The sequence below is a fragment of the Mirounga angustirostris genome, unplaced genomic scaffold (genome assembly GCF_029215605.1).
Source record: "Mirounga angustirostris isolate CCGP_5_RB_7025 unplaced genomic scaffold, mMirAng1.0.hap1 SCAF_1, whole genome shotgun sequence".
Lineage (NCBI taxonomy): Eukaryota > Metazoa > Chordata > Mammalia > Carnivora > Phocidae > Mirounga > Mirounga angustirostris.
The window spans coordinates 196371582-196397843 of NW_026991709.1; the positions used below are offsets into that span (position 1 = coordinate 196371582).

A 26262-nucleotide genomic window follows, 5' to 3' on the forward strand; every position below is an offset into this window, starting at 1 on the left:
AGCGTGGGGTGCCAGGGGCTGAAACAGCTTACAGCAGGCCGAAGAGCTCCCTGTAGCTCTCGTCGCCTTTCCCTTCTGACACCATGCTGTCCAGCTTGTCAATCAGCTCGGCCTCCACCTAGAAGGAAGCAGAGACTTCGTAAACCCAAGCTGACCTCAGAGGAAGGATGGGAAATCCAACTCCTGCCACAAGTGAGGATGGTGGGGAACTGCTTCCTGATTTTTTTCCTTGCACCAAATAAATCCTAGAGAAAGCAGGATCTCATCTACAGCACCAAGAAACCACCCTGCCTCCCAAGATTAAGAAGGCCTTCTACTCGAGTGGTTTAAATAAAAGTTGGAACTTACACACCTCAGATACTCTTTTCCCAGTCTAGGGGCAAAAGGCAAGGATTCCCTGGAAAGAAAAGTATTTTGGAAAAAAGGCCTTTGTCAATTTTTTTTTTCTTAAAAAATGCTCATTCGAAAGAAATTGTGTGAGTAAAATACATTTGGTTAGAACTTTACCCTCCAGTCAGCCAGTCACAAAGGAAGGCTGCTGCAGGGCTAGTCCTCACTGTAATGGCTGACATGACTCTGAGTTGAGCAAGGTATGAGTCTTTCCTTCAGAGATTCTCCTTCAGGGTAAAATGCTCCACTGTTTGTCCCTAGAGGACCTAAAGAGCTGGGGCTGCTGCCTCTGCCACGGTCTCACCACTGGGGCCCTCGCATTTGTTACTGGATTCCTACACTGTGAGGAGAGAGACTGTACTCGTTCCCACCCCATGGATCTACAAGGCACTCAGCTGGGCTCAGCCACTTCTCTAATCAGCCTCCCTGGATTTATTCTGAAGTGAGAAAATAGTTGTAAGTGATGTGAGATAAAAATCTTTTAAACCCCTAATTAACCTTTAAAATGTGGTACTGTAAAAAAAAATGTGGTATTGTGGTATTATTTATACAGATACTTCATATAAACAAAAATGGCATGGCTGCTTTTAATGAGCTGTAACAGAAGCATTTTCTCACTTCACATAGGGCCAAAGAGTCCTAAGGCAATGAAGTAAAAAAAAAAAAAAAATTATTGAATTAAGAAATTCATCAAAGGCAATTATGGCTTCTGAAATCCCTTCAACAGAAAATGAGAATGGATGAATAAATACGGTCTTGTTTATAGTGGCCTGCTATGTGGCCAGGATGGAGACTCTCATACATTTACGTTTGGCCTGATGAGTCAGTGGCTTGAATATGCCTTTCAGAGAAAAGAGAAAATCTGAGACCAGGGGTCCTTAGGGATGGATGCCATTTGTCTTTCTCTGTGTGGAGAAGAGGCTTCAGCAGGGACTTGCCTGGGGCCATGTAAAATCAGGAAGAGCCAAGCCCAGAGGCCAAGGTCTCTCATTCTCAGTTCAAATCTTGTTTTGTCTTACTGGGGCAATCAGCTGGCCACAAGCCTCCCAGGGGAAGAAGAGTCTGTTATAACAAGATATCTCTTTTCACACATGCAGGTACAGGTAGATTGTATTGTCCAGAACAGGGCAAAGGAGGGGAGGGGGCCTGGAGCAGCAGAAAATATAACAGTGCACACATGGGTGCAGCAGTTCCCTGGAGTTCTCAAAATGGGTCCCTGGGCCAGCAGTATCAGTCATCAGGGATGTCATTAGAAATGCAAATTCTCAGGGCACCTGGGTGCCTCAGTTGGTTACACGTCCGACTCTTGATTTTGGCTCAGGTCATGATCTCAGGCTCATGAGATCAAGCCCCACTGAGTGTGGAGCCTGCTTAAGATTCTCTCCCTCCCTCTCCCTCTGCCCCTCCTTCCACTTGCACGCATTCATGCTCTCACTCTGTCAAATAAGTAAATAAATCTTAAAAAAAAAAATAGATACAAATTCTCAGGCTCCAGTGGATCAGAAACTTGGGAAGGAGAGAAGCAATCTGTTTCAAACAAGCCCTCCAGGTAGTTCTGATACCTAGTCAAGTGTTAGAACTTCTGTGTTAGGCAAAGGAGCTGGTGATCAAAGGCTATGGGGACATTACTTCATCACCCTCTGCAGTGCTGATAAAGGAAGAAGTTATTAGGAGAAACTGAGAAATCCAAAATATGGAATGCTGAAGATCAATGTATGCAAAACCAATGTATTTAAGTCAAATGAAATGCTAAGTTCTTCAAGTATATCATGTCATAATTGGTAATATTGACAATTTCAGGTTTGCATAGTTACTTTTATACTATGGAACCAATATTCCTGAAGTGACAAGTGACACCTTGTTACTCATTCATTCAACAAACATTTGTCCTGTGACAACCAGTTGCCTACTTCAGAACAAGATATTTACCTCTCTCAGTCTATGATTCCTCTCTTATGAAGCAGTAACAGAGGTTAACAGTCCTCTCTGGTATCTCTGTGCCCTAGCTCTTGGAAGTGTTCAATGAATGTTAGTTTTGATTTTAATCTCCATGAATCTAGCATGTTTCAGGTACCATTTTAGGTTCCCAAGAGCTAGCTCATCATCTGAAAGAAGAGGCAGGGACAACAGCTGACTCAGCTCAGCATGCTCAGTGCTTGGGACAGGGCACACAGAGAGGGTGGCCTGCAGTCTGAGACATCAGTGGACAGCAGCATTTTGAGAAGTGGTGTTGTAAAAACTTAAGGAAGGCTTTTTGCTCTTTGATCTAGCAATTATAGGTGAGAAGTTTACCTAAGCAAATAATTAAGAATGGATATGTTTTTTTGTAATTTTAACAACAAAAATCTGGAATGAACCTAGGTTTCTAAAACTAGGAGCCTGACTAAAACCATACTGGTCTAAGCCATGCAGTGGAAGACTCTGTGGCCTTTAAACTGACGGCATAGTACCGAGGAGGATTAACTGGCAAGAAGAGACAGTGATGACAAGGTGCTACTAAAAAAGGGAGATTAAAAGTCAATATACACAATGGTCCCTGAAACCCCAATATACACAATGACTCCATTTTTTAACTTAAAAACCTCGATGTATGGAAAAAAAGTCTAAAAACGACATACCCTGCCCCCCCACCCAAGTTACTAGTATAGTAGGATTACGGATTAAATTTTTTCATTATAGAGCCCAGATATGGACCCTCAACTCTATGGTCAAATAATCTTTGACAAAGCAGGAAAAAATATGCAGTGGGAAAAAGACAGTCTCTTCAATAAATGGTGCTGGGAAAATTAGACAGCTATATTCAGAAGAATGAAACTTGACCATTCTCTTACACCATACACAAAGATAACTCAAAATGGATGAAAGACCTCAATGTGAGACAGGAATCCATCAAAATCCTCGAGAACATAGGCAGTAACCTCTTCGACATTGGCCACAGAAACTTTTTCAAGATACATCTCCAAAGGCAAGTTAAACAAAAGCAAAAATGAACTTTTGGGACTTCATCAAGATAAAAAGCTTCTGCGCAGCAAAGGAAACAGTCAACAAAACAAAGAGGCAACCCACAGAATGGGAGAAGATATTTGCAAATGACACTACAGACAAAGCGCTGATATCCAAGATCTATAAAGAACTTCTCAAACTCAACACCCAAAAAACAAATAATCAAGTCAAAAAATGGGCAGAAGACATGAACAGACACTTCTCCAAAGAAGACATACAAATGGCTAACAGACACATGAAAAAATGTTCATCATCATTAGCCATTAGGGAAATTCAAATCAAAATCACATTGAGATACCACCTTACACCAGTTAGAATGGCAAAAATTGACAAGGCAAGAAACTACAAATGTTGGAGAGGTTGTGGAGAAAGGGGAATCCTCTTACACTGTTGGTGGGAATGCAAGTTGGTACAGCCACTTTGGAAAACAGTGTGGAGGTTCCTCAAAAAATTAAAAATAGAGTTACCCTATGACCCAGCAATTGCACTACTGGGTATTTACCCCAAAGACACAGATGTAGTGAAAAGAAGGGCCATATACACCCCAATGTTTATAGCAACAATGTCTGCAATAGCCAAACTGTGGAAAGAGCTGAGATGCCCTTCAACCGATGAATGGATAAAGAAGATATGGTCCATATATACAATGGAATACTACTCAGCCATCAGAAAGGATGAATACCCAACTTTTACATCAACATGGTTGGGACCGGAGGAGATTATGCTAAGTGAAATAAGTCAAGCAGAGAAAGTCAATTATCATATGGTTTCACTTATTTGTGGAACATAAGGAATAGCATGGAGGACATTAGGAGAAGGAAGGGAAAAATGAAGGGAGGGAATCAGAGGGGGAGGTGAATCATGAGAGACTATGGCCTCCGAGAAACAAACTGAGGGTTTTAGAGGGGAGGTGGGAGGGGGGATGGGTTTGCCCAGTGATGGGTATTAAGGAGGGCACATATTGCATAGAGCACTGGGTGTTATATGAAAACAATGAATCATGGAACACTACATAAAAAACTAATGTTATATGAAAACAATGAATCATGGAACACTACATAAAAAACTAATGATGTACTGGGCGGCTCAGATGGTTAAGCGTCTGCCTTTGGCTCAGGTCATGATCCCAGGGTCCTGGGATCGAGTCCCGCATCAGGCTCTCTGCTCCTTGGGAGCCTGCTTCTCCCTCTGCCTCTCTCTCTCTGTCTCTCATGAATAAATAAATAAAAATCTTTAAAAAAAAAAAAAAACTAATGATGTACTGTACGGTGACTAACATAACATAGTAAAATAAAATTAAATTAAAAAAATTTTTTTTATTATAGCTTAGTATAATTTTAATTTTTCTACATTAAATAACTACTGTTTTTATAATTAGAAGAAATAGTGTTAGTAGGTGGGAAGTAGGGGAATAGTTAACAGAGCCAAAGCTGTGGAAAGCACAATTGGAATCAAGACAAAAATGTCATTGAATTTTGGTGATTAGAAGGTTATGGGTGATCTTGAAGAGAGCAGCTTCAACAGAAGTGGGTACGCAATACACACTAGACTGGATGGATAGGAGGGTGGGAAGTGGAAAGGGGGGGATGCAAAGAGTAGACCACTCTTTTAAAATATCTGATAGGGAAGCAGCAGCAAGATTTTTCTAACCAGAGATAACAAGGTTTACATACTTGCTAGATACCAATTATTCACAATAGTCTTTTTGGGGGGAGGGGGAGGGGCAGAAGGAGAGGGAGAGAGAATCCTTGAATCCTTTTTTTTTTTTAAAGATTTTATTTATTTATTTGGTGGGGGAGAGCACTAGCAGGAGAAGGGGCAGAGGGAGAGGGAGAAGCAGATTCCCTGCTGAGCAGGGAGCCCAATGTGGGGCTTGATTCCAGGACCCTGAGATCGTGACCTGAGCTGAAGGCAGCTGCTTAACAACCTAGCCACCCAGGTGCCCCTGGAGAGAGAGAATCTTAAGCAGGCTCCACACCCAGCACGTAGTCTGACATGGGGCTCAATCTCACAACCCTGAGATCATGACCTGAGCTGAAATCAAGAGTCAGACTTTTAACCGACTGAATCACTCAGGTGCCCCACCGCAGTCTTAATGAGGGAAAGAACACAGCTTAACAGCTGAGTCTTAAAGTGTGAGACAAATGAGTTCCAAGTTAGTGTTCCACAAAGGTAACCTTCTTTATTCAGTAGTAGTAATGGCCTACCCCCTCTTTTAACAGACTCAGATGACCCATGGTGTAGTTCTGCAATGCCATCTACTTTCTGGTAACTAGGTTCTCTCATCAGGCAGTTGTGAATTTTGTACAGTTAGGCTGTGACAACACAGAAAAGCAACAGTTCTTTTCTGTTTAAAGTTATTATTTCCCAAAGAAATAAAGGCATTAGAGCTGCACACTCCAAAAAAGGATTCTTATGTTAAACTCTATTTACCCATGATAAAGAACATCTATAAAAAACCTAGAGCTAGCATCATACTTAATTGTGAAACACCAAATGCTCTCCTTGAAGATTAAGAGGAAAGCAAGGATGTCCACTCTCATCACTCTTATTTAACACCAGACCAGAGGTCCTAGACAGTGCAATAAGGTAAGGAAAAAAAAAAAAAAAAAAAAAAGGAGCGCCTGGGTGGCTCCTTCGGTTAAGTATCTGACTCTTGATTAAGGCTCAGGTCATGATCTCAGAGTTGTGAGATTCAGCCTTGCATTGGGCTCTGCACTGGGTGTGGAGCCTGTTTAAGATTCTCTCTCCCTCTCCCTCTGCCCCCACTACTTGCACCTGCACATACACTCTCTCTCTAAAAAAAAGGAAAGGAAAGGAAAGGAAAGGAGAGGAAAGGAAAGGAAAGGAAAGGAAAGAAGGGACATACAGATTAGAAAGGAAGAAATAAAACGATCTCTGTTTGAAGGTGATAGGATTATTTAAATAGATAATCCCAGGGAATCTCCAAAAACCTTCTGGAACTAATAAGTGAGTTTGGCAAGGGTGTAGAAAATAATATTAGTATACAAAACAATTGTATTTCTATGTACTAGCAACAAACAACTAAAAAATAAAATTTAAAAATCAGAATAATTTATAACAGCACCAAAAAATAGGAAATACATATAAATCTAACAACATGTACAAGATCTATATGCGGAAACTATAAAACACTAATGAAAGAAATAAAAGAATACCTAAAAAAATGGAAAGACACATTGCCTTCATGGACTAGAAGTATTAAGCATTACTAAGATATCAATTCTTTCCAATGTGATCTATAAAATACAAAGCAATCTCAATCAAAATCCCAGCAGGAATTTCTGCAGATATTGACATGCTAATTCTGAGACTTAACAGAAAAAGGAACTAGAATAGCTAAGACAATATTGGGGAAAAGAAGAACAAATTTGGAGATTCACACCACTTGATTTTAAGACTAACTATAAAATTACCATAATCAAGACAGTGTGGTAATGGTAAGAGATAAGACATAGATGGAAAGACTAGTGAGTCCAGAAAGAGAACCTAACACATACGGTGAACTGATTTTTGATGAAAAATAATAATTTTTTCAACAAAAGGTGTTGGACAACCATGTGGGAAAAAGAAAAAAAAAAGTCTCGACCCATACTTCACTTCTTATACAAATGTTACCTCAAAATAGCTAATAAATCTAAATATAAAATTATAAAACCTCTAGAAGAAACACAGGAGAAAAAATTTTGTGGTCCTGGGTTAGGCAAAGAGTTCTCAGATATGACCCCAATCCCAGATATAGATCCCATGATCTATAGAAACTGGACTGCATAAGAATTAAAAATTTTTGTTCTGTGAAAGACACTGCTTGTGGTAAATGAGAAGACAAGCTAAGGACTGGGAGGAAATATTTGTAAATCATATATTCAACAAAGGACTGACATCCAGAATATATAAAGAACCCTCAAAACTCAACAATAAGAAAACATAACTCAATTAAAAATGAACACAAGTTTTGCATAATCATTTCACCAAAGAAGATATAAAGATGGTAAACAAACACATTAGAAGATGCTCAACATCATTAATCATTAAAGAAATGGAAATTAAAATTACCATGATATACAGTTATATACCTATTAGAATGGCTAAAATAGGGGCACCTGGGTGGCTCAGTTGGTTAACTCTGGGTTTCAGCTCAGGTCATGATCTCCGGGTCCTGGGATTGAGCCCTGCATCAGGCTCTGCACTCATCAGGGAGTCTGCTTGAGGATTCACTCTCTCCCCCTCTCCCTCTGCCTCTCTTCCCACTTGTGCTCTCCCTCTCTCTCTCTTTCTCTCTCTCAAATAAATAAATAAATCTTAAAAAAAAAAAGAATGGCTAAAATAAACACGTAAAGAGATGATATCGAATTCTGGTGAGTATATGAATCAACTATAACTCTCATACAATGCTGCTGGGACTTCAAAATGGTATTGCCACTTTGGAATAAAATTTGATAGCACCTTAGAAAGTTAAACATACATTTACCACGATATCCAGCAATCCTATTCCTAGATATTTACCTAAGAAAAATGAAAGTTTATATTCATACAAAAATCTGTAAAGAAATGTTTGTTAGCAGCTTTATTCATAATCAACAAAAAGTGGAAATAATGCAAATGTCTTTCAAATGGTGAATAAACTGCAATCTACTCAGCCATAGAAAAACTGACACATGCAACAGCATGGATGAATCTCTCGATGGCATGCTGAGTGAGAGAAGCCAGTCTCAAAAGGCTACAGTCTACATGATTCCATGCACATAACATTCTGGAAAAGGCCCACCTACAGTGGTGGAGAATAGATCAATGGTTGCCATAGGTTAAAGATGGGGGAAAGTTTGACTACAAAAAGGTAGCAAGATGGAATTTTTAGGAATTTAGAACAGTGGTGGTTACATGACTATGTGTTTGCCAAAATTTACAGAACTATAAATCACAAAGAATGAATTTTACTCTGTAAATTTAAAAATAAATAAATAATAATTTAAGAATTACTGTTTGCCCGGTCTGCTCCTCACTGTTATAGTCACTCACTTTAAGATCACTGGCTCATCCCAGAGTCACAGGGTTGGGAGGGAGCTTAGTGGGGAACTGGTACAGTCCCCAACCCAGTACAGAAATTTCCTAGAGGCCTCCTGGGAGTGTCTGAGAATCACCAGTTAAGAGGAACTCCCCATCCCCTAAAGCAGGCCAGCTACATTGGACAGTTCCTATTGCTAGCAAGTAATTTCTTTTACTAGCTAAAATCACCTGTTCCCTATTGATCCCTACTGATCCTAGTCCTGTTCTCTGGAGCTACACATAGAAAGGCAGGAGTCATCTCCTCTACCTTAGAGGTAGCAGAAGATTTGCACAGAGGCACAGCTTGAAGCTATTTAGTCAAAAGCTAAAGGCTTATATCTCCTGGACCCACCCCTCCATGCAGGAGTCTGTGAAATTCTGGGCTACCCTGAGCCATGAGAAGTCATCTGGTCTTGGTTCTAGTCCTAGAAATGCCTGGACCACACACCAGAGAGGAAGGGCAATATGCTCCTAGGGCCCTCTCCTGAATGAAGCTGGGAGGTTATAGTCTCAAGCCATTCTTTCCTCGAACAGAAAGTTCTTTCTAAGATGTTCCATTCCTTTCCTCTGATTCTTTTCTGACCTCTAACTTCATAAAGAAAATCTACAAATCAATTCTGGCTGGCAAGTAAGGGAAAACCCTTGAACAGGATTCAAGATGGCCAAGCTATAGCCCATTCCCACTGGAGCCACAGTCTGGCCATTTGGATCAGCTGCCTGGGCAGAAGGGGTCCATCCAGAGGAGAGCACCCTGAACACTGCCAGGTGTTGTCTTACCTGTTTGAAGTTGCCATTTTTCCTCTGCTCCCAGTCCATCATGTCATGAAAGATGGGAATCATGATATTCCGCACTTCCGGCTGTGGGACCAGTGTCACACCCAGAAAAGGACCAATCATTCCCGGAATAAAGTGGATCTTATGTTCACCTGAACAACAAAACCCAACAGATATTAATTTATGCTTTTTTAGCTCCTTCTATGGAAGCTTCCCATGTGGGGCCACAGTACATACTTTCAAATGCCCTGGAAGCAACTGAGAACAAAGCAAGCTCTCCACTATGGCTCTCTGAGATACTCTTTTTCTTGGCTTTTTAGAGTTCATAGATGAAACTGGCCCAACCCAGCTAAAACAAATGTTCAACAGGCAAAAACTATCTTTTCAAAGAATTTATGGGAGGTGCAGCAAACTACCTGAAAATCATTCCGAAGTCAAGGAACAGAGTTTACTACTTTAGACAGAATAGGATTTCTGAGTAACCCTATGATAGGTTCAGATTGTCCTGTTCAGTGTTGATTTAGCAAGGAAAATCCATATATTTCTGCTTAAACACAATGCCTTATCCCTGGGGTTTCTACCTCTAGCCCAGAGGAATTTAAGTGGTAAGATGTTCACAGCCCCTGGTCCAGCAGCTAGAGGCCTGAAGTTCATGAGCCTCTTCACTGCCTGTGCTCATGTGTGCCCAAGAGGCCTCCTCCTGAGTTAGCAGGAGCCTTCTGCACAGCCCTTCTAGGACAGAATGATTTGGGGACTCTGTCTGTACTCCTCCCCATCCCTGCCCCTTGTCTTCACATTGCACTTCTGATGGCGGCACTACATCTACTCAGACCAGCTCAGCACATCCTCCAACGTTCTCATGAGGCCTTTCCATGGCAAGTAGGTGGTGCAGGTTTCCCTGTGACTGGCCTGCAATATGGGGCATGTTCCCAGAAGGCAGGACCAGTCCTGAGGACTGTGGGACAGAACTTTTCCTTGCAGTGGTGAAACGGAGTGAGCCATCTTTTAGAGATCTGCTTTCAGTCCTTTGGAGACTATAAAGGAGAAAAAGTATGGGCCTGTGTAATGACTGCTACAGCCAAGTAAAGTCAGTTCTTGAGGACTAGAAAATGCCATTTCCACAAAAAAAAAAAAAAAAAGAGGCAGGAATGGCTTTATCAGGCAAACTTGGCATCTTTTTTATTTCTTCCATTGTGAAAGCAAATGTTAGCCCTGAGGCTGACTCTACATATTCCAATCTTGGTATTTGGTACAGTTTATAAGTACCTTGTGTTCTTGGGAATTTCAGTTTAGGGCTTAGGGTTAAAATCTATACCCTGACTATGCTGCTTGCAGGGTGTAGGAGTACTGAAGCTGGAAAGCCTGCTTGGTAAAATGTATCCCTACTCATGGAGAGAAGCCCTAGTGTTCACTGGCAGGAATACCTCATACCTTGTCTGCTGCTTCCAGGGTTAGTGATTGAGATGGTTAATGGAGGACTCTAAGATTTTATAACCATCATTCCTAAGGCCTCAGAGTCATGAGCTCAGTTGAAAAGAGTAATAGCTAGGAAGAGTAACGGCTTTTCTAGCATCCTGAGAGGCCACTTAGAAGCCTATAGTACCAAAGGATGACTCTCCTAGTCACCAGGGCAATCCAAGGATTCTACCAAGCACTCGGACAATTTCAGATCAAAAGCACTGGATGTTAGAGAAGCTGCTGAATGAAAGAGAGCTAAAATCAATTTCACCTAGGGGCTGTACTTCCCTTCTTGCATGCAATCCTCATGCATTTGGTGTGAGAAACCTGATCTGCGTCGTCTGAATACCAGAGACCCAAAAAGTGTTCCAATATTTATGAAAATATTGCTCATGTGCTGAATATCTCCAAATTCTCTGCTTCTGTACACTTACCACGTTGAACACTGAATAATGTATAGAATTGCTGAATCACTATATTGTACACTTGAAACTAATATAACACTGTATGATAACTATATTGGAATTAAAATTAAAAAAAGATCTATGCTTCTGAACCTGCAACATCTGCATTGGGACATGAAGAGCACAGAAGATCTTACCGGCATGAGTTCTTAAGCTGGGAAGAACTCCTAGAGCCTTTATATTCTCCTTTTGACTTTAGTTCTCAAAAAAGGGAGTGTGCATATGTGTTACTGGGGTCTTGCTTCTCAGCCTAAGTCTCCCTGCCAAGAGTTCTGTGCACATGTGCTGTACCAGCTGGCTGAGGTGTTACGTTAAAGATATGTAAAGGTCTCTTGGGTCTGAATTAACATCCATAAAACCTAGGAGAAGTTATTAGTCTTGTCACTTTTTATTTGGCTTTGCAATATGTGGAAGGGAAAGATAGGGAGAAAAGACCTACCCAAATTCTGCCACATGCTGAACAGTTCATAAGCCATCATCACACGCATGTCCCCATACCTAGAAATAGTAACACAGAAGTCAGCTTTCAGTGGGAGAAAGTTCAGGAAGGCAGGGCTACAAACCCAGTAAGGTTAGCCCTTCAGCTCTGTTTCTAATGCTTCCCCCCAAACTAAGCCATTTGGCTCTCAACTGAACTCTCATACTTGGCTCCTTGGGAAGCTACTCAGTGAGAACCTTGTGGACTTCTGAGGAGCCTCTCACTGAAACATAACCCCATCTGGGCATGTGGTAGGGAGGTGAAGAAGAGACATATGTCTTACTTATCTAGAATCTTCTTCCTCTTGGCTGAAGTGATGATTTCTAGCTGAAGGCTTGGCTGATTTATGAACAGAACTGCCAGGCTAAAATAAGAATTCCACACCTAGAGAGACAGAGAAAGAGAAAACATGTGACAGCCTGAGTCCTTAACCCTGCAGAGAGATTCTAAATATATGGATGTAGCACAGAATTCATTTCACAATTTTAAGATCTTGATTTTTTTTCCTTTTTAAGTATCTTTGCAAACAGAACTTTTTTTTTTTTCCTTTCTTGACTCCTTGAAACCCAAAGTGTTGATTCTGGCCTAGAAAGCCTACGCCCGGATGTCTGGCTCCCAGCACCTCCAACAGGGGCGCTCTTAGGTTATATCCTAGTCACTATCAAACTTGGAAGTGGTTCAATACTATGAACATATTAATAAAGCAAAAACCAGTGAGCTTGCCCCAGCTCCCAGCCGCCCATCTGATACCTAGCTGAGTCCTTCTCTAATTCCTAACCTGAAAAATTGTGAGCAAAATAAAATGGTTGTTTTTAGTAAACAAAACAAAACAAAAAAACCCCAGAAACAAAACAGTGAGCTTGTTTTTTGGCTTTCTAGTGTATTACAAAGACGGTGATGGATTTCAGGAGCTCCTACCTTAAAGTCAAAGTCTGTTTCTGTGAAATTCTTGTGCAGTGCGGAAGACAGGTACTGGACAGTAGTGACTATAATACTGCAGTAAGGAACAAGGCATTGGTTGGCGGGGTTAATGGCATCCGACAGCTTAGCATCTATGACCTATGAGTAAACGTCTTGAGTACAACTTTCTCTAATGTAAGATCTGACTATAAAGGAAAGGAATAGATGGCACAAACCTCACAGAAAACTGATCTTGGAGAAATGCCCCACAGTAGGCAGTACACCATAGAACATCAGTGGGTTCTAGGCCCAGCTCTGCCATTACCTGGCCTTGGCACAACTGCTGTCTAGGCCCCAGTTTCCCTGCCTATAACAGGGAGTGGGGGGAATTAGTTGGATCTTTAAGATTTCTTCTAGTTCAAAGAGTGATTCTAGTATTTTGAGAACTTCTGGGTAGTGAAGGTATGACTACCAGAGGACTTACAGTATAATTTTATTATTCCTTGATTATAAGGGTTTATAATGATTAAATCCCTACTGCTGTCACATGCTATTATTTTTATCTATAAGTTATTTGTTTTCGGCCTTTGGTCTAGAATATCACTCTCCGTTTTAGCCTGGGTACATATAAGGAACAATGGGAGGCTGGCTTGCTGGAGCTGAGGGCACAGGTTAAAGTAGAAAGGAAATGAAGTGGGACAGGCAGGTAAGGGTTTGATTACAGAGGGCCTTGGGTGCCTGGCAAAGGAGCTTATGTCTAACACTGAGCGCCCTGTCTTTGGTGCAGAAGAGGGGCAAGGCAAAAACAGTGCATTAGAGAGACTAGTCCACTGGCACAGGAGGTGACAGATTTGAAAGGTACGAGCCTTAAAAGAAGAGGCTGTTCCTATAGGATGGGCTGAGGGCCCTGAAGTACTCAGATGAGAGCTAAGAGATAGAAACAAGAGGGAAGGACGCCTGGGTGGCTCAGTCGGTTAAGCATCTGCCTTCTGCTCAGGTCATGATCACAGGGTCTTGGGATCAAGTCCCACATTGCGCTCCCTGCTCAGCGGGGAGCCTGCTTCTCCCTTTCCTCCCCGCTTGTGCTCTCTCTCGCTATCTCTGTCATTATCTCTGTCTCTCTCTCTCAAATAAATAAATAAAATCTTTAACAAAAAAGAAACAAGAGGGAGTCAAATGGAAAATCCACTAATTGAGAAAAAACATGTGCAACTTTGGTTATAACCATTTTCGGTTCTGTATAAAATGTTTGCAGTTTTGAAAAAAGAAAAAAGTGCCCTATAAAAGGTACAAAGTGGAACCATGCTGATACCTTGCTAATATATCTAACATAGATAATAGCACTACATTCTGCATAATGCCAACCAAAAAGCAGATCAGGGCGCCTGGGTGCCTCAGTTAAGCTTCAGACTCTTGATTTCAGCTCAGGTCATGATCTCAGGGTTTTGAGATCGAGCCCCGCACTGGGTTCTGTGCTGGGTGTGGAGTTGGCTTGGGATTCTCTCTCTCTCCCTCTGCCCCTCCTCCCCCGCTCTCTCTCCCTCAAAACAAGAAAAGAAAGCAGATCAGTGGGAGAAGGCAGCAGGCTAGAGAGTGGAGGCCAAGTGGCCTTCTCCCGAGTGGGGGGAGACCAGATGAGCCAGTACCTTACCACCTGCATTACTTGTCTGGTTTGCCAATTAGAAGCACAGGCTAGAAATATGAATGGAAGAGACAATCTGGGGGCAGTCTAAGAGTGAATTCTGTTGCTGGAGTCAGAAGTGGTCAGAGCCTTACAGCCAGGCCTTGGGTGGATAATTAGCACTAGCTGTGGGAGGCAGGCAGTGTCTGGCAGACAACAGAAATCAAATCAAGAGGAGGGCTTGGGATAATTGCCTGAAACTAGACAACAACAGAGGCCAGTGGTCCATGGAACAGGCCTCCCTCAAGGAGAAAACTTCTGGGTATTATGATTTCACATCTTTACCTTCCTTTTCTATCCTTACCATGACATCTCTGCCAGGCACTTAAGACTCCATTTTGAACTATCTTTAACACTTTCTTCATCTTGAACTTATGGTAAATGGTCAAGTCCTACTGATTGTGCCTCCAAACGTTTTTCAAATTTACCCTGTCTTTTCTGTCCCCATGGCCTTGGCAATGATCTCTGTCTTGCTTTCTCTCTCTGCCACACAAACACACACACTCTCTCTCTCTCTCCTTAGTCTGAAAATAGTTCTTTTGATGCTGGTACAGGGCCCTTCCACACTCACTTGCTTGTAAGAAGTCTCATCACCATCCAGTCCCGAGGGAAGACACTCATCTTCATTAGGTTCCGGAACACACAGAAAATCTTCAGCAGGAATTCCTGATCCAGCAGGAAAATCTGATGTGAGATACCACCACAACCACTACAGCACGCATGTCCTTAACAGGGCTCTCCTGACTTCCAGACCATGAGAATGGAGAGGACTAGTGGGTTAGATTCCGGTTCCCTCTGTGAGTTATTTTCTTTTAGAGGCCTGTATGAGAGTGAGATCGAGGCACTCTCTCAGGCCAGGTGGGAGCAGACCCAAACTGGGTAGAACAGAGGGAGCTCTGCACCCTGAGCCCGGTGCCTAAAGCCCAAAGTGTTCGGAAGGCTAGAGTCCAGCAGAACTGGTATCCAACTGGGTCTGTGGGTCTCATTATTTGAGCCATGGCCCTTGAGCACTTGACTATAAGAACCTGCTTTTTGGGGGATGCCTGGGTGGCTCAGTTGTTTAAGTGTCCGACTCTTGATTTTTGGCTCAGGTCATGATTTCAGGGTCCTGAGATTGAGCTCTGCACACAGCGTGGTGTCTGCTTCTCTCCCTCTCTCTCTCCCTCTGCCCCTCCCAGCTCCCTCCCCACCCCCACTTACATTCTCTCTCTCTCTCTCTAAAATAAATAAATAAAATCTTAAAAAGAACCTGCTCTCTTGAATATTAAGAACACATTGACAGGAGAAGCATTTTAGGAATGGCAGAGTAAAGACCTCCAAAATGTGCTCCTCTATGAAAGTAATGAGAACACTGGCAAAGCAGGTTAAGCAAAGACTTGCAACAATCCAAGGAGCGTTATTCAAGAAAAATGGTTGAATCTCAGTAGAACAGTGAAAGTTGTTGCACTTTAGCTTGTCCCATTCCTGTCCCATTCCTCTTCCTACCTCCATGGTATATCCTTGAAAACAAGCAACCGTAGAACCACAGTGGTAGTGAGCTCCTGAAAAAGTGCCCCCCCCCCCCAATTGCTGCTTTTCTATCTGTCTGGCAGCAACCTGGGAAATCCCCATTCAGAGGGCTTCCCTGATCTGACCCAGAGCTCACCCAGTGAGAAGAGCCTTTTACCCAGGGCATATATGGAAAAAAATCAGCCGTAATAATTTAATACCCAAGTTGCTTGGAGCAGCCATGTCATTAGGGCATTAAGAAAATTGCCAAAAGACTTACAAGAAAAATCTGGGGAAAGAAATATCTATAGGGGACTTTGAAAAGCTCTGAAATATTCCTGGGAACCTAGAAGTCCACACACATGTTCAGGGCTGTACATATTCCCAGGAAAGACCTGAGAAGCCTAATCTCTCGCTCTGGCTGACTTTGAGGCTCTATGTGAAGCAGGAAGTGAAGGCTAAGGCAGTAATGTAAATGGTTGGAGCATTGAAGGTAAGTCCCAACACACACATACAGATACTTAGCAAAGTATCAAAGACTTATGACTTAAGGCATTTAAGGAAATTTCTGTCCAAGTACTAGCTGGCCACTAAGATGAAGACCTCAGTGGCTGCACACAACAAAGTATACAGACATTAAAGAATTAGTCCAAGAAAGTCACTAAATAAGCTAGCAAACTGATATCAATAACAACAACAAAACAACAAAAAGCAACAACAACCACCCCTGGGATGTGGTAGGGGATCTGATTTCAAGAGTTGCCACATTATTTAAATTATCTAGTTTCTAACAAAAAAATTATAATATATGAAATGAAACATGAAAGTATGACCCATACACAGAAAAAAGAGAAGTCAATAGAAACTTTATCTGAAGTAGCTCAAATGTTGGACTCACTAGGAAAAGACTTTAAATCAGCTGTTATAATATGCTCACAGAACGAAAGGAAACCATGCCTAAAGAATTAAAAGAAAGTACAAGAACAGTATCTCACCAAATAGAGAATATCAATAAAATAGACAGAAATTATTTTAAAAGCATCAAATAGAAATTTTAGAATTTAAAATACCATAACTGAAATGTAAATTTTGCTAGAAGGGCTCAACAGCAGATTTGAACTGACAGAAGAAAGAATCAGCAAATTTAAAAGATATGTCAATTGAGATTATCCAGAGGAACAGAAAGAAAATGAAGAAAAACAGAGCATGTGGGATACCACCAGTTGTAAAAACATACAAATAATAGGAATGTCAGGAAGAGATGAGAGAAAAAGAGGAAGAGATTTTGAATAAATATTTGAAGAAATATTTTAAACACTTCCCAAATTTGATGGAAAAAACCCTTTAATCTACACACCCAAACAGCTCAATGAACTCCAAACAGGATAAAATCAAAGAGATTTATATACAGAGATATCATAGTCAAAATGTCAAATGCAAAAACAGAGAATCTTTAAAACAAGAAGAGAAAAAAATTTTATCATGTACAAATGATTCTCAATAATAATAGGTAACTTATGAACAGATATGATGGAGGCCAGAGGCAGTGGAATGACATATTCAAAGTACTGAAATAATGTCAACCAAGAATATTAAGTCTAGCAAAGCTATCATTCAAAAATGAAGAAGAAGTTAAAACATTCTCAGATTAAAAAAAAAAAAAAAAAAGCTGTGAGAATTTGTTATTAGTAGAGCTACCCTAAAAGAAATACTAAAGGGAGTCTCTCAGACTTAACTAAAAAGACACTAGACAGTAACCTGAATCCATATGAAGAAATAAAAAGCACTAGGAAAAGTGACTATATAGGTAAATATAAAAGATAGTATATATGTTAAGTTTGTAACTCTTCCTATTTGATTTACAAGGCAACTGCGCAAAGCAATAATTATAAAACCATGTTGAGATTATAATGTATAAATATGTAATTTATAAGACAGTAACAGCACAAAAAAGAAGAAAGAATTGGAGCTTTATTGGAGTGAAGTTTTTGTATACTATTAAAGTGAACCTGATAGATTGAGATGTTAATTGTAATTCCCAGGGCAACCACTAAGAAAATAACTTTAAAAATATGCTAAAAGAACCCTCAGTTTGTTTCCCAGAGTCCATAGTCTTGGGTTCTAGAGGGAAGGGGGGTGGGGGGATGGGTTAGCCTGGTGATGGGTATTAAAGAGGGCATGTACTGAAAGGAGCACTGGGTGTTATGCGCAAACAATGAATCATGGAACACTACATCAAAAACTAATGATGTAATGTATGGTGATTAATATAACATAATAAAATAAAATAAAAAATATGTAAAAAAATATGCTAAAAGAAACAATGAAGGAATTAAAATGGCACACTAAAAATATTTAACATAAAAGAAGGCAGAAACGGAGGAGGAGAGGAACAAAGAAGATATAAGACAGATATAAAACGAATAGCAAAATGACAGGTGTAAATCCTAACTTTTTGATAATTACAGTAAATGTAAGCAGACTAATCATTCTAATCAAAAGGCAAAGATGGGAAGATGGATAAAAATAAACATAATCTAATTATACGTGGTCTACAAGATACAGATTTTAGATTCAAAGACATAAATACCTCAAAAGTAAAAGGATAGGAGATATATACAATGACATAAAGATATACTACTGTTTCCTTCTAAGAGGTTTGTAGTTTAGCTCTTACATTTAGGTCTATGATCCCTTTCCAGTTGATTTTTTTTTATATGGTCTTGCTAGTGCCAAGAAATAGAATTGATTTTTGTATGTTAATTATGTATCCTGCAACTTTGCTGAACTTGTTTCTGACTTCTCTGATAGTGTTTTTATGGATGTCTTAGGATTTTCTGTACACAGTCATGCCATCTGAGGATAGAGATAGTTCTACTTCTTCCTTTCCAAACTTGTGCTCCAGCTAGATCCTCCAGTATAATGAATATAAGTGGTTAGAGCAGATGTCTTTCTCTTGTTCCTGACCTTAAGAGGAAAGCATTCAGTCTTTTGTTATTAAGTATAATGTTAGCTGTGGGTTTTTCATAGATGCCTTTTGTCAGTCTGAAGAAATTCCCTTCTATTTCTAGTTTGTTGAATGATTTTATCATGAAAGTTTGGTGGATTTTTAAAAAATGATCTTTTTACATCCATTATGATGATCCTGTTTTTGTCCTTTATTCTATTTAACGGTGTATTACATTGATTGATTACCGTATGTTAAGCCAACCTTGCATTTCTGGAATCAATCCCACATGTTCATGGTGTATACTTCTTTTAGTATGTTCCTGGATTCAGTTTGCTAGTATGCTGCTAAAGGTTCCTGCACTTACATTTATAAGGGGTATTGGTCTATAGTTTGCTTTTCTTGTGATGTCTGCCTTTGGTTTTCATGTCAGCGTACTACTGACCTCATAAAATGAGTTGGGAAGCGTTCCTGCTTCTTCCATTTTTCATAAGAGCTCGTGAAGGATTGGTATTAATTCTTCTTTAAAAATTTGGTAGAATGCACCAATTAAGCCATCTGGTCTTTGGCTCTTCTTTGTGGGAAGTTATAAATTATTAACTTGATCTTGTTAATTTGTGATAAGTCCTTCAAGATGGATATAATCAGAGACACTGAATTATACAGTTTAAAAGTGTAAATTTTATGGTATGCAAATTATATCTCAATAATGCTGTCATAAAAAAAGAATAAATGTGCCGAACTCTATATTTGGTGTGGTGGACTGCATATGTTCCCTCATGTCTGTTTCAGCTCAAATCCTCTAAAATGACAGTAAAGAAATATATATGCCCATAGAGACAAAGGAAACAGGAAATAACACAGTAATCAGAAGAGGTGAATACATTTTGAAAGCCTTTGTGGTAACTGACTTAATATACTTGAGAAAGACGACAGCCAAGAGCCTTTGGAAGTGACAGCAATAGGAAGCAAGAATCTCAGAAACTGTAGGCATCACCAGGTACCTCTGTGGGACTGGGATATGAAGGCTAAAAACAGAAAGATTGATTTACAGTCTCCCCAAGATCTCTTCTGCCATCTCATGTCCCTAGGTGACCAGACTTTTACCATCCTGTCAGAAGACTGAGGGCTGCTCTCTGGAGTAGTTATTCACTGAGGATCTGTTCTCAAGGATACAGCAACAGCTAAGGGCTGAGATGCCAAAATGAAAACAGGCACTGAGAGAAAGTTCACCTGCTGAACTGGAAGGTTCCCAGTCCCTTTTTGCTATTTGGTTCCCAAAATATTGGTGGGCTACTCCATTCCTAGGAAGGGAAAAGGATTCTTGTCTCAGGAAATAGATAAGTCCAAGAGAGCAGACCAGTAAATACAGGAATTAGAGGATATTCTGACCAAATGACCAGACCCTCTTCAGTCAGCTACAGGCAAGCCTGCTGGAGACAAACCCTGCACACACACAGAGCTTCTCATTAGCACCAGAGCACCTCACTTTTAGACACAGACTGACATCCAAAAGTCTCTACATATAGGAGGAAAGTCTCTAACATGAAAGTTAGAGACTGAAACAAATAAAACCAGGGCAAGTTTCCAGGAAAAGAAAAAGTGATCTGACAGTATCTGGCAGATCTGATCTTGAGGAAAGCTGGAAGAAGAGGGAGTTTATTACAGAGAGGGAGTAGGAAATCCTCACCACATTTGAAAACCAAAAGAAGAAAAACCAAACAAGTGAATAACAAAAGAGGCAAATAATTCCAGGAAAAAACAAAAAGTTTTATAAGAAAGGAAGTGTAACAGCATAGCAGCTGGCTCACCACAGTACTTAACTAGCTGTAATAAAGAGTCAACTACTGATTTAAACAAAAATGTATGCAAGCTATATTGGAAGAATGACAGGAAAGACATGTGTGTGAGAGAGAGGAGAGTGACCCTTGTTTTCCATGGGGACAAGAAAATAGATAATAACTACCATTAAAATTTAAAATGGCAGTAGAAGCTTAAAGAACAGCAGAAGAGTTCAAAGTGACTGCTTTTGGGGAATAGAAACTGGACACGGGTCAGGTAGAACCAGGAAACTACCATTTTATGTTACGAGCTTTGTAATGTGCTTTGGCTTTTAAGATTATGTATACATATACTCTGTATTAACTACACTGGAATTAAAAATTTAAAAACCCATAAAGTTCTGGGTATAGTGCTTGCACATAGCAGGCTTTCAATAAATGAATAATAAATTTAAAATTAAAAAATGTGTACATATTGCTGTTATAAAAATAAAATTTTAATTAAAAAGTAAGAGAATGATGTCAGCCTGAGCTTCTGACTGCGAATCAGTTAGTAGAACACACAAAGGACGAAAATGATCTAGAACAGCCAACCCTGGATTTTCAGGCTCTATACCCCAGCTTAAGCACTGCTTTGGTCTCTGGCTAACTTTTGGTTCACTTCAAGGGCTGTCAATTCACCCCTCCAAGAAGATAGGCTGACCTTACTGCAATGAGTTAATGACAACAATCTGCAGAGATCTATGTCTAGGGAAAGGCAGGCAAGATCAGATAGCAGAAAGTGACACCTAATACTAACAGCTACAGTATGATTAGTAAAGGTCATACAAATGAGTAACAGTGCAATGCATTACTATGAAATTCAAATGACTTGGTTCTGAATGGAGGCAGAGCATACAACTAAAATTTGCAATAGTTTGTTTATCCAGGGATGAACTGAGTAGCACATTCTAAGGCAAAGACACAAGCCCCAGCAGTTTGTCAGCAGCTGATACCATATGAAGCTTGGCAATGCTCTTCTGTTGTGTGGATCATGGGCCCATTTCTCTACACTATCTCCCCCAGTGGTCTGGATCCAGAATCTGGTCGTCAATGTGCAGTACTCACTTTTCCTTTCTACAGGTCACTTCCAGAAATACATTTTAATGAAGAAAAGTCTTCACCATTATTATAACTATAGTTATTAAACACTGAAGTCTGGTTTGCAGGGGCAAAATATAAGGTGATTATTGAGTTCATAAGAAAGGGAAGAGCTCTGGTTTGTGGACAACTACTATGGCCTAGAGCAGCCTCCCATAGAGGCACGTGGTCATAAGGCTGCTATCAGTCAGGGAAAACTGGCCCATGTTACTGGGGTCTGTCTGTATAAGAACACTGCTGGCTTTCAGCTTCTGGGAGCCATACACTCACAGCTATAAAGTGGGGCTGGTGAATCCTTCGCCCTAGGCAGCACTGGTCACTTGTACTTGCCCCCTGGCAGGGGGAAAGCCCTTGGGCAGTCTTAGCTTCATGCTTCCTGTCCTGGGTGAAAAGTCAGTTTTGAGGTAGGTTTGTTGCCCACCTTGAGTTCATCTTTGCTCTGGAAGTTGTCCAGGAGGTGCTGGTAGTGGGTGTCACACATCTGGCGGAGCAGCGAGAGAAGGCAGGACACGTACTCACCCTGGGGACCAACCAAAAAAAGCAAAAACAAAACCAAAAAACAACCACTCAGCACAGCTAATCACATGGGCTGTGTTTCCCCAATCCACAAGAGGGCAAGGAGAGAAGGAAGGGTCTGAGATGGCCCCAATGATCATGAAAGGGAAGGTGAGAACTCTGGCCCTGAGAATGAGTTTTCTTTTCTGCTACGGGAGACCTGAAGGGCTTGGGAGTTTTAATGAGACCTCGGCAGCATGGGGTTAATGGAAAAACCTTAACCTGTAACAAAGAAGTACTGCTTTGGTCTCTGGCTAACTTTTGGTTCACTTCAAGGGCTGTCAATTCACCCCTCCAAGAAGATAGGCTGACCTTACTGCAATGAGTTAATGACAACAATCTGCAGAGATCTATGTCTAGGGAAAGGCAGGCAAGATCAGATAGTAGAAAGTGACACCTAACTAGACAGTCTAGTTTTTTTTTTCCTAGGAAATTTCTGGCTACACAGTCCTCTGTCACTATATGTTGCCAGGCCACCATGTTGAAGTCTACAGGGGTTCCTCAGAACAGGGTGCTCGGCCTTTTCTGGGCAGAATTGGGACTCTTCTTGTCGTGCTGGGTTGGAGCATCCCTTCTACGAGGATCTCTGGGACCTCCCAGAGCTTACATGTGGCTACTGGACCAGGAGAATGGAACATAGTAGGTCAACATAACTTTCTGGAAAGCAGAGGAGTCAAAACTGATCTTTATGAGAAGACAAGTTATGGGCTTTAAGATAAGTAAAAATTTAAGGATAAAAAATGAATCGTTAAAATTTCTTCAAGTTCCAACTGTGGTAAACATGGAAGAAAACCTTGTTTTATGGACTCCAAGACTTTCATCATCTTCGGTCAATTTTTGGCATCGGCAGCTGACCAAATGTTTTTAAACTCATGGAAATTTGACAGTAGTTTTTTTTGTCTCTCAGAGCATTGCTAGACACATGAAATTATTATGCATATGTGTATGCAGAACACATACATGTATATGAACCTCAGTTTTATCTGGAAAATGGGCATAATAAGCCATAATTCATAGATTCATTATGAGGATCAGAGGAATGAATGTACATGAAGCTTTTCCGTGGAAAAGTCCAGTACATTAAGATGCGCTCTGTAAATTATGCAGTTATTACCATCTTCATTACATCTCTGTGATGTAGCATAAATGGGTCAGGGTTTGTAACGTGCACAGAGTAGGGTCTGGCGCACAGCAGGCACTGGGCAGTTGTGGGACAGAAGGTCGGGTTACCAGGACATAGCAGGGTACGCATATTTTTATGCACAGTGAGAGTGCCCCCAACAGGCGCTCCCAAGGGAACAGACGTTCTTTCTAAGCCCAGTGCTTCAGAACACATGCCTCTTCTCTGCTCTCCCTAGCCTGCTGGAGCTTGGCTTGCTCCCACAGAGGATTTACTTCAAAGAAATCACTGCAGCCTCCTACCTGCCAACTGGAAGATCCCATGCAATCTGTTTATTGAGCTCTAACATCGGCCTTAAGAAGTCCGCTCTGGGTATAGGAGTGGGGGCTGTCTCTCTGCCCCTCCTGAGAGGCTTCTCCGGGCTGTTTCTCTTCTAATTGTCCAGTAATGCCAGGGCAATTCTACCTCATCACAGTTTTCCTGATGCTAGACATTTGGATACAAACATTGTGGACAAAACCAACTAATTTGTAGATACAACCAAATTCTAAGAAAATTATTCTGCTGTGCAGCACATCATTTAGGAGAGCCTGCTCCTCGAAGGAAAAGTCCATTTTTCACCTTCAGTCCCTCACTATGTCTCTGCTTCATTCTACATAATAGAAAACTAGTCAGCATAAAGGCAGTGGCCAACAGAGACAGTGTGCAGGAGAACAGGAGCACTCCCTGCATCTGCCCTCTAGTGAGACTTCTGGGACTATGAACCTCGAGCTTTGAGAGCGGAGATGGGAACCAGGTGTGAGAGGGGAAGAGGGCAGCATGCTGACAACCATGCAGGAAGGGGGGTGATGAAGGTGGTGCGATGAGGAGGTGGGGGTTGGTGTGGAGGAGCCCCAGGTTAGAAGAGAAAGCAAGAAAACCTGATGTTAGTTACTAACAGTGATCTCGGCTGTGCACTGCGGGCACCGCTGCCCTCTTACCGCCTCCTGAGCGTGCGATTTGCTCATGATGGTGAGCAGAGTCTGCAAGAGCACGTCCAGGAGGCTCTCCACCATCATTTCTACCTCCTCCATGACATCTGCCTCCTGGAGCGAGCAGCGAGAGAGCACACCGTTAGCAGCAGGCCGGGCTGTCATGCGCTGGCAGCACTCTAAGTCAGCGACGTCAGGGGTGGTCTTCTGCCTGGATTCTTAACACTGAGCCCCGGCCTCACTAGCTCGCTGTGCCAAGGAACCTGAGACAACGGCTCTGAGAGAACGTGAGGCAAACCTGCCTCTGTTGCCCTGGGATGGTGGCCGGGGCCTTCGCCTAACCCAGCACCACCTGACGCCCACGGTTCTGAACCTCAGGTAGATACGTTCATTACGATGTACAGGGCAGAAGCGAGGGTCCTGAGTTACATGTTTTCTTTGACTTCCCTAGAAAAGTCAGGAGAAAGCACAACACTGCTGACTAATCCTCTGAGAAAATGGTAAAGTAGTCACGCTGCAGGGTGCGGAGGTAGCACCTTCCTACTGCTAACGCAGCTGCTAAAGCACAAAGAAGTATCTCAGCCTTCAAGAGGACTGTTCTTCTCAGGGCTTTCTCCTTAGGTGAGGTCAAGCTTTGCTGGCCCCAACTGCTGCTCAGTATGGCTGCATCTCACTTCTAGCTTCTCAGCATTCTTGCTTGTGTTCCCTGGTCCACCTGAAGGACTCTGGTCTCAATGTGTCTTTCTTGGGCAGCCTCACAAAAACAACAAAGCCCACCTCCCCGCTAAGCTCCGCTTCTCGACCACCACACTCTGAATCTAGGAAGAGTCTGTGCTATCCTTTTACAGACCTCTCACAGTGAATCTCAAATCTTGTAGCCTGATTTTATTTATCTTACAGAGATTCCCATTGCCCCCTTCTCTAGCCTCTTTATATTATTACTGGCATAAATGTCCATCTGTCCATCCATCCACCAATCCATTATTCATTAAGCATTTACCATGTGCCAGTCACTGTTTGTGAACCTGAGTATACAGAGGTGAACAAGAAAGATAGTATTTCTACTCTTATGGAGCTTAAATTCCACCCCCAACCCATCCATTCAATGTAATTATACTGTGCCCCGTTCCACATGAAAAATATGAGCAGCTCCTGGGGCCAAAGTCCTCTTTCTCAACTGCTGAAACAATTGTAACACTCTAACCTATGACGTCTCTCTGACTAGTTGTAAGCAAGTAATTGCACCCAACTCTCTAGCTCTACAAAAACAACCAGACCTTCAGGTTTTTACCTGTTTCCATTCCTCTTCCATTCCTCTCCTTCCTTTTATTTCCCCTCCAATTTCTCTCCTTCCTTTAGCAATAAGCCTCTCACCTCCTCAAGTCTGACCTTGGATTGCTGATAGACCTCTCTGAGGCCTGGTGGGAAGCAGAGCTGCCAAGCTTTGCCTCGAGCCAAGAGCAAACAATAGGGCCACTACAACCTCCATAGGCACTCTGCCAACTGAGGCCCCTGTCACCAGATGGTACTTTAAGTCTGGACACCAGAGCACCCTATTGGGTCCCTACATCCTACTCAAATCAATCACATTCTTTTTTCTCAGGACCTCTCCTGCTCTACATGGATAGCCTAACCTTGTACATTCTTATCACCTGGCTACTGGCCTTCATTTTAAATGTGGTTGAAATTTTATTCTCCAGAAACTGGATCTCAATTTAGTAAGATGTTGGATTAAAAAACTCATTCTTGTTCTTAATTTCTTTCTTTATACTTTCCTATATTTTCTCTAATGTGCATTTCTTCTATTATAATAAATATATCAAATTAATATCATTAAAATAAATTCCTACCCTTATTCATGCCTGTTACATGTCTTTCCTTCCCCCCCCCCCCCCCCCCCCCCGCTGACCCCTGACAGATCTCTTTTTAGAAGAAAAAGTAAGGAGGAAAGAAAATAGGCAAAAGCATGATTAGTTGAAACCTTGTCTTTAAAGTACAATTCTCCCGTCCCATGAGGCTCAGAGCTCCTGTGGGCAACAATTATC

At 41.5% G+C, this 26262-nt stretch overlaps 1 protein-coding gene across 1 annotated transcript in view; it reads right to left on the reverse strand.

Annotated features, from left to right (window-relative positions):
- Positions 1-26262, reverse strand: part of DOCK3 (dedicator of cytokinesis 3) — a 568243-nt gene that overhangs the window by 40730 nt on the left and 501251 nt on the right. Inside the window, exons 26-33 of the mRNA XM_064595595.1 lie at positions 24185-24331; positions 21993-22091; positions 14787-14881; positions 12553-12628; positions 11918-12018; positions 11596-11654; positions 9238-9386; positions 33-118 (exon numbers count right to left, since the gene is read on the reverse strand). Of these exons, the coding sequence (XP_064451665.1) occupies positions 33-118; positions 9238-9386; positions 11596-11654; positions 11918-12018; positions 12553-12628; positions 14787-14881; positions 21993-22091; positions 24185-24331 (812 nt within the window). The remainder of the gene's footprint in view (positions 1-32; positions 119-9237; positions 9387-11595; positions 11655-11917; positions 12019-12552; positions 12629-14786; positions 14882-21992; positions 22092-24184; positions 24332-26262) is intronic.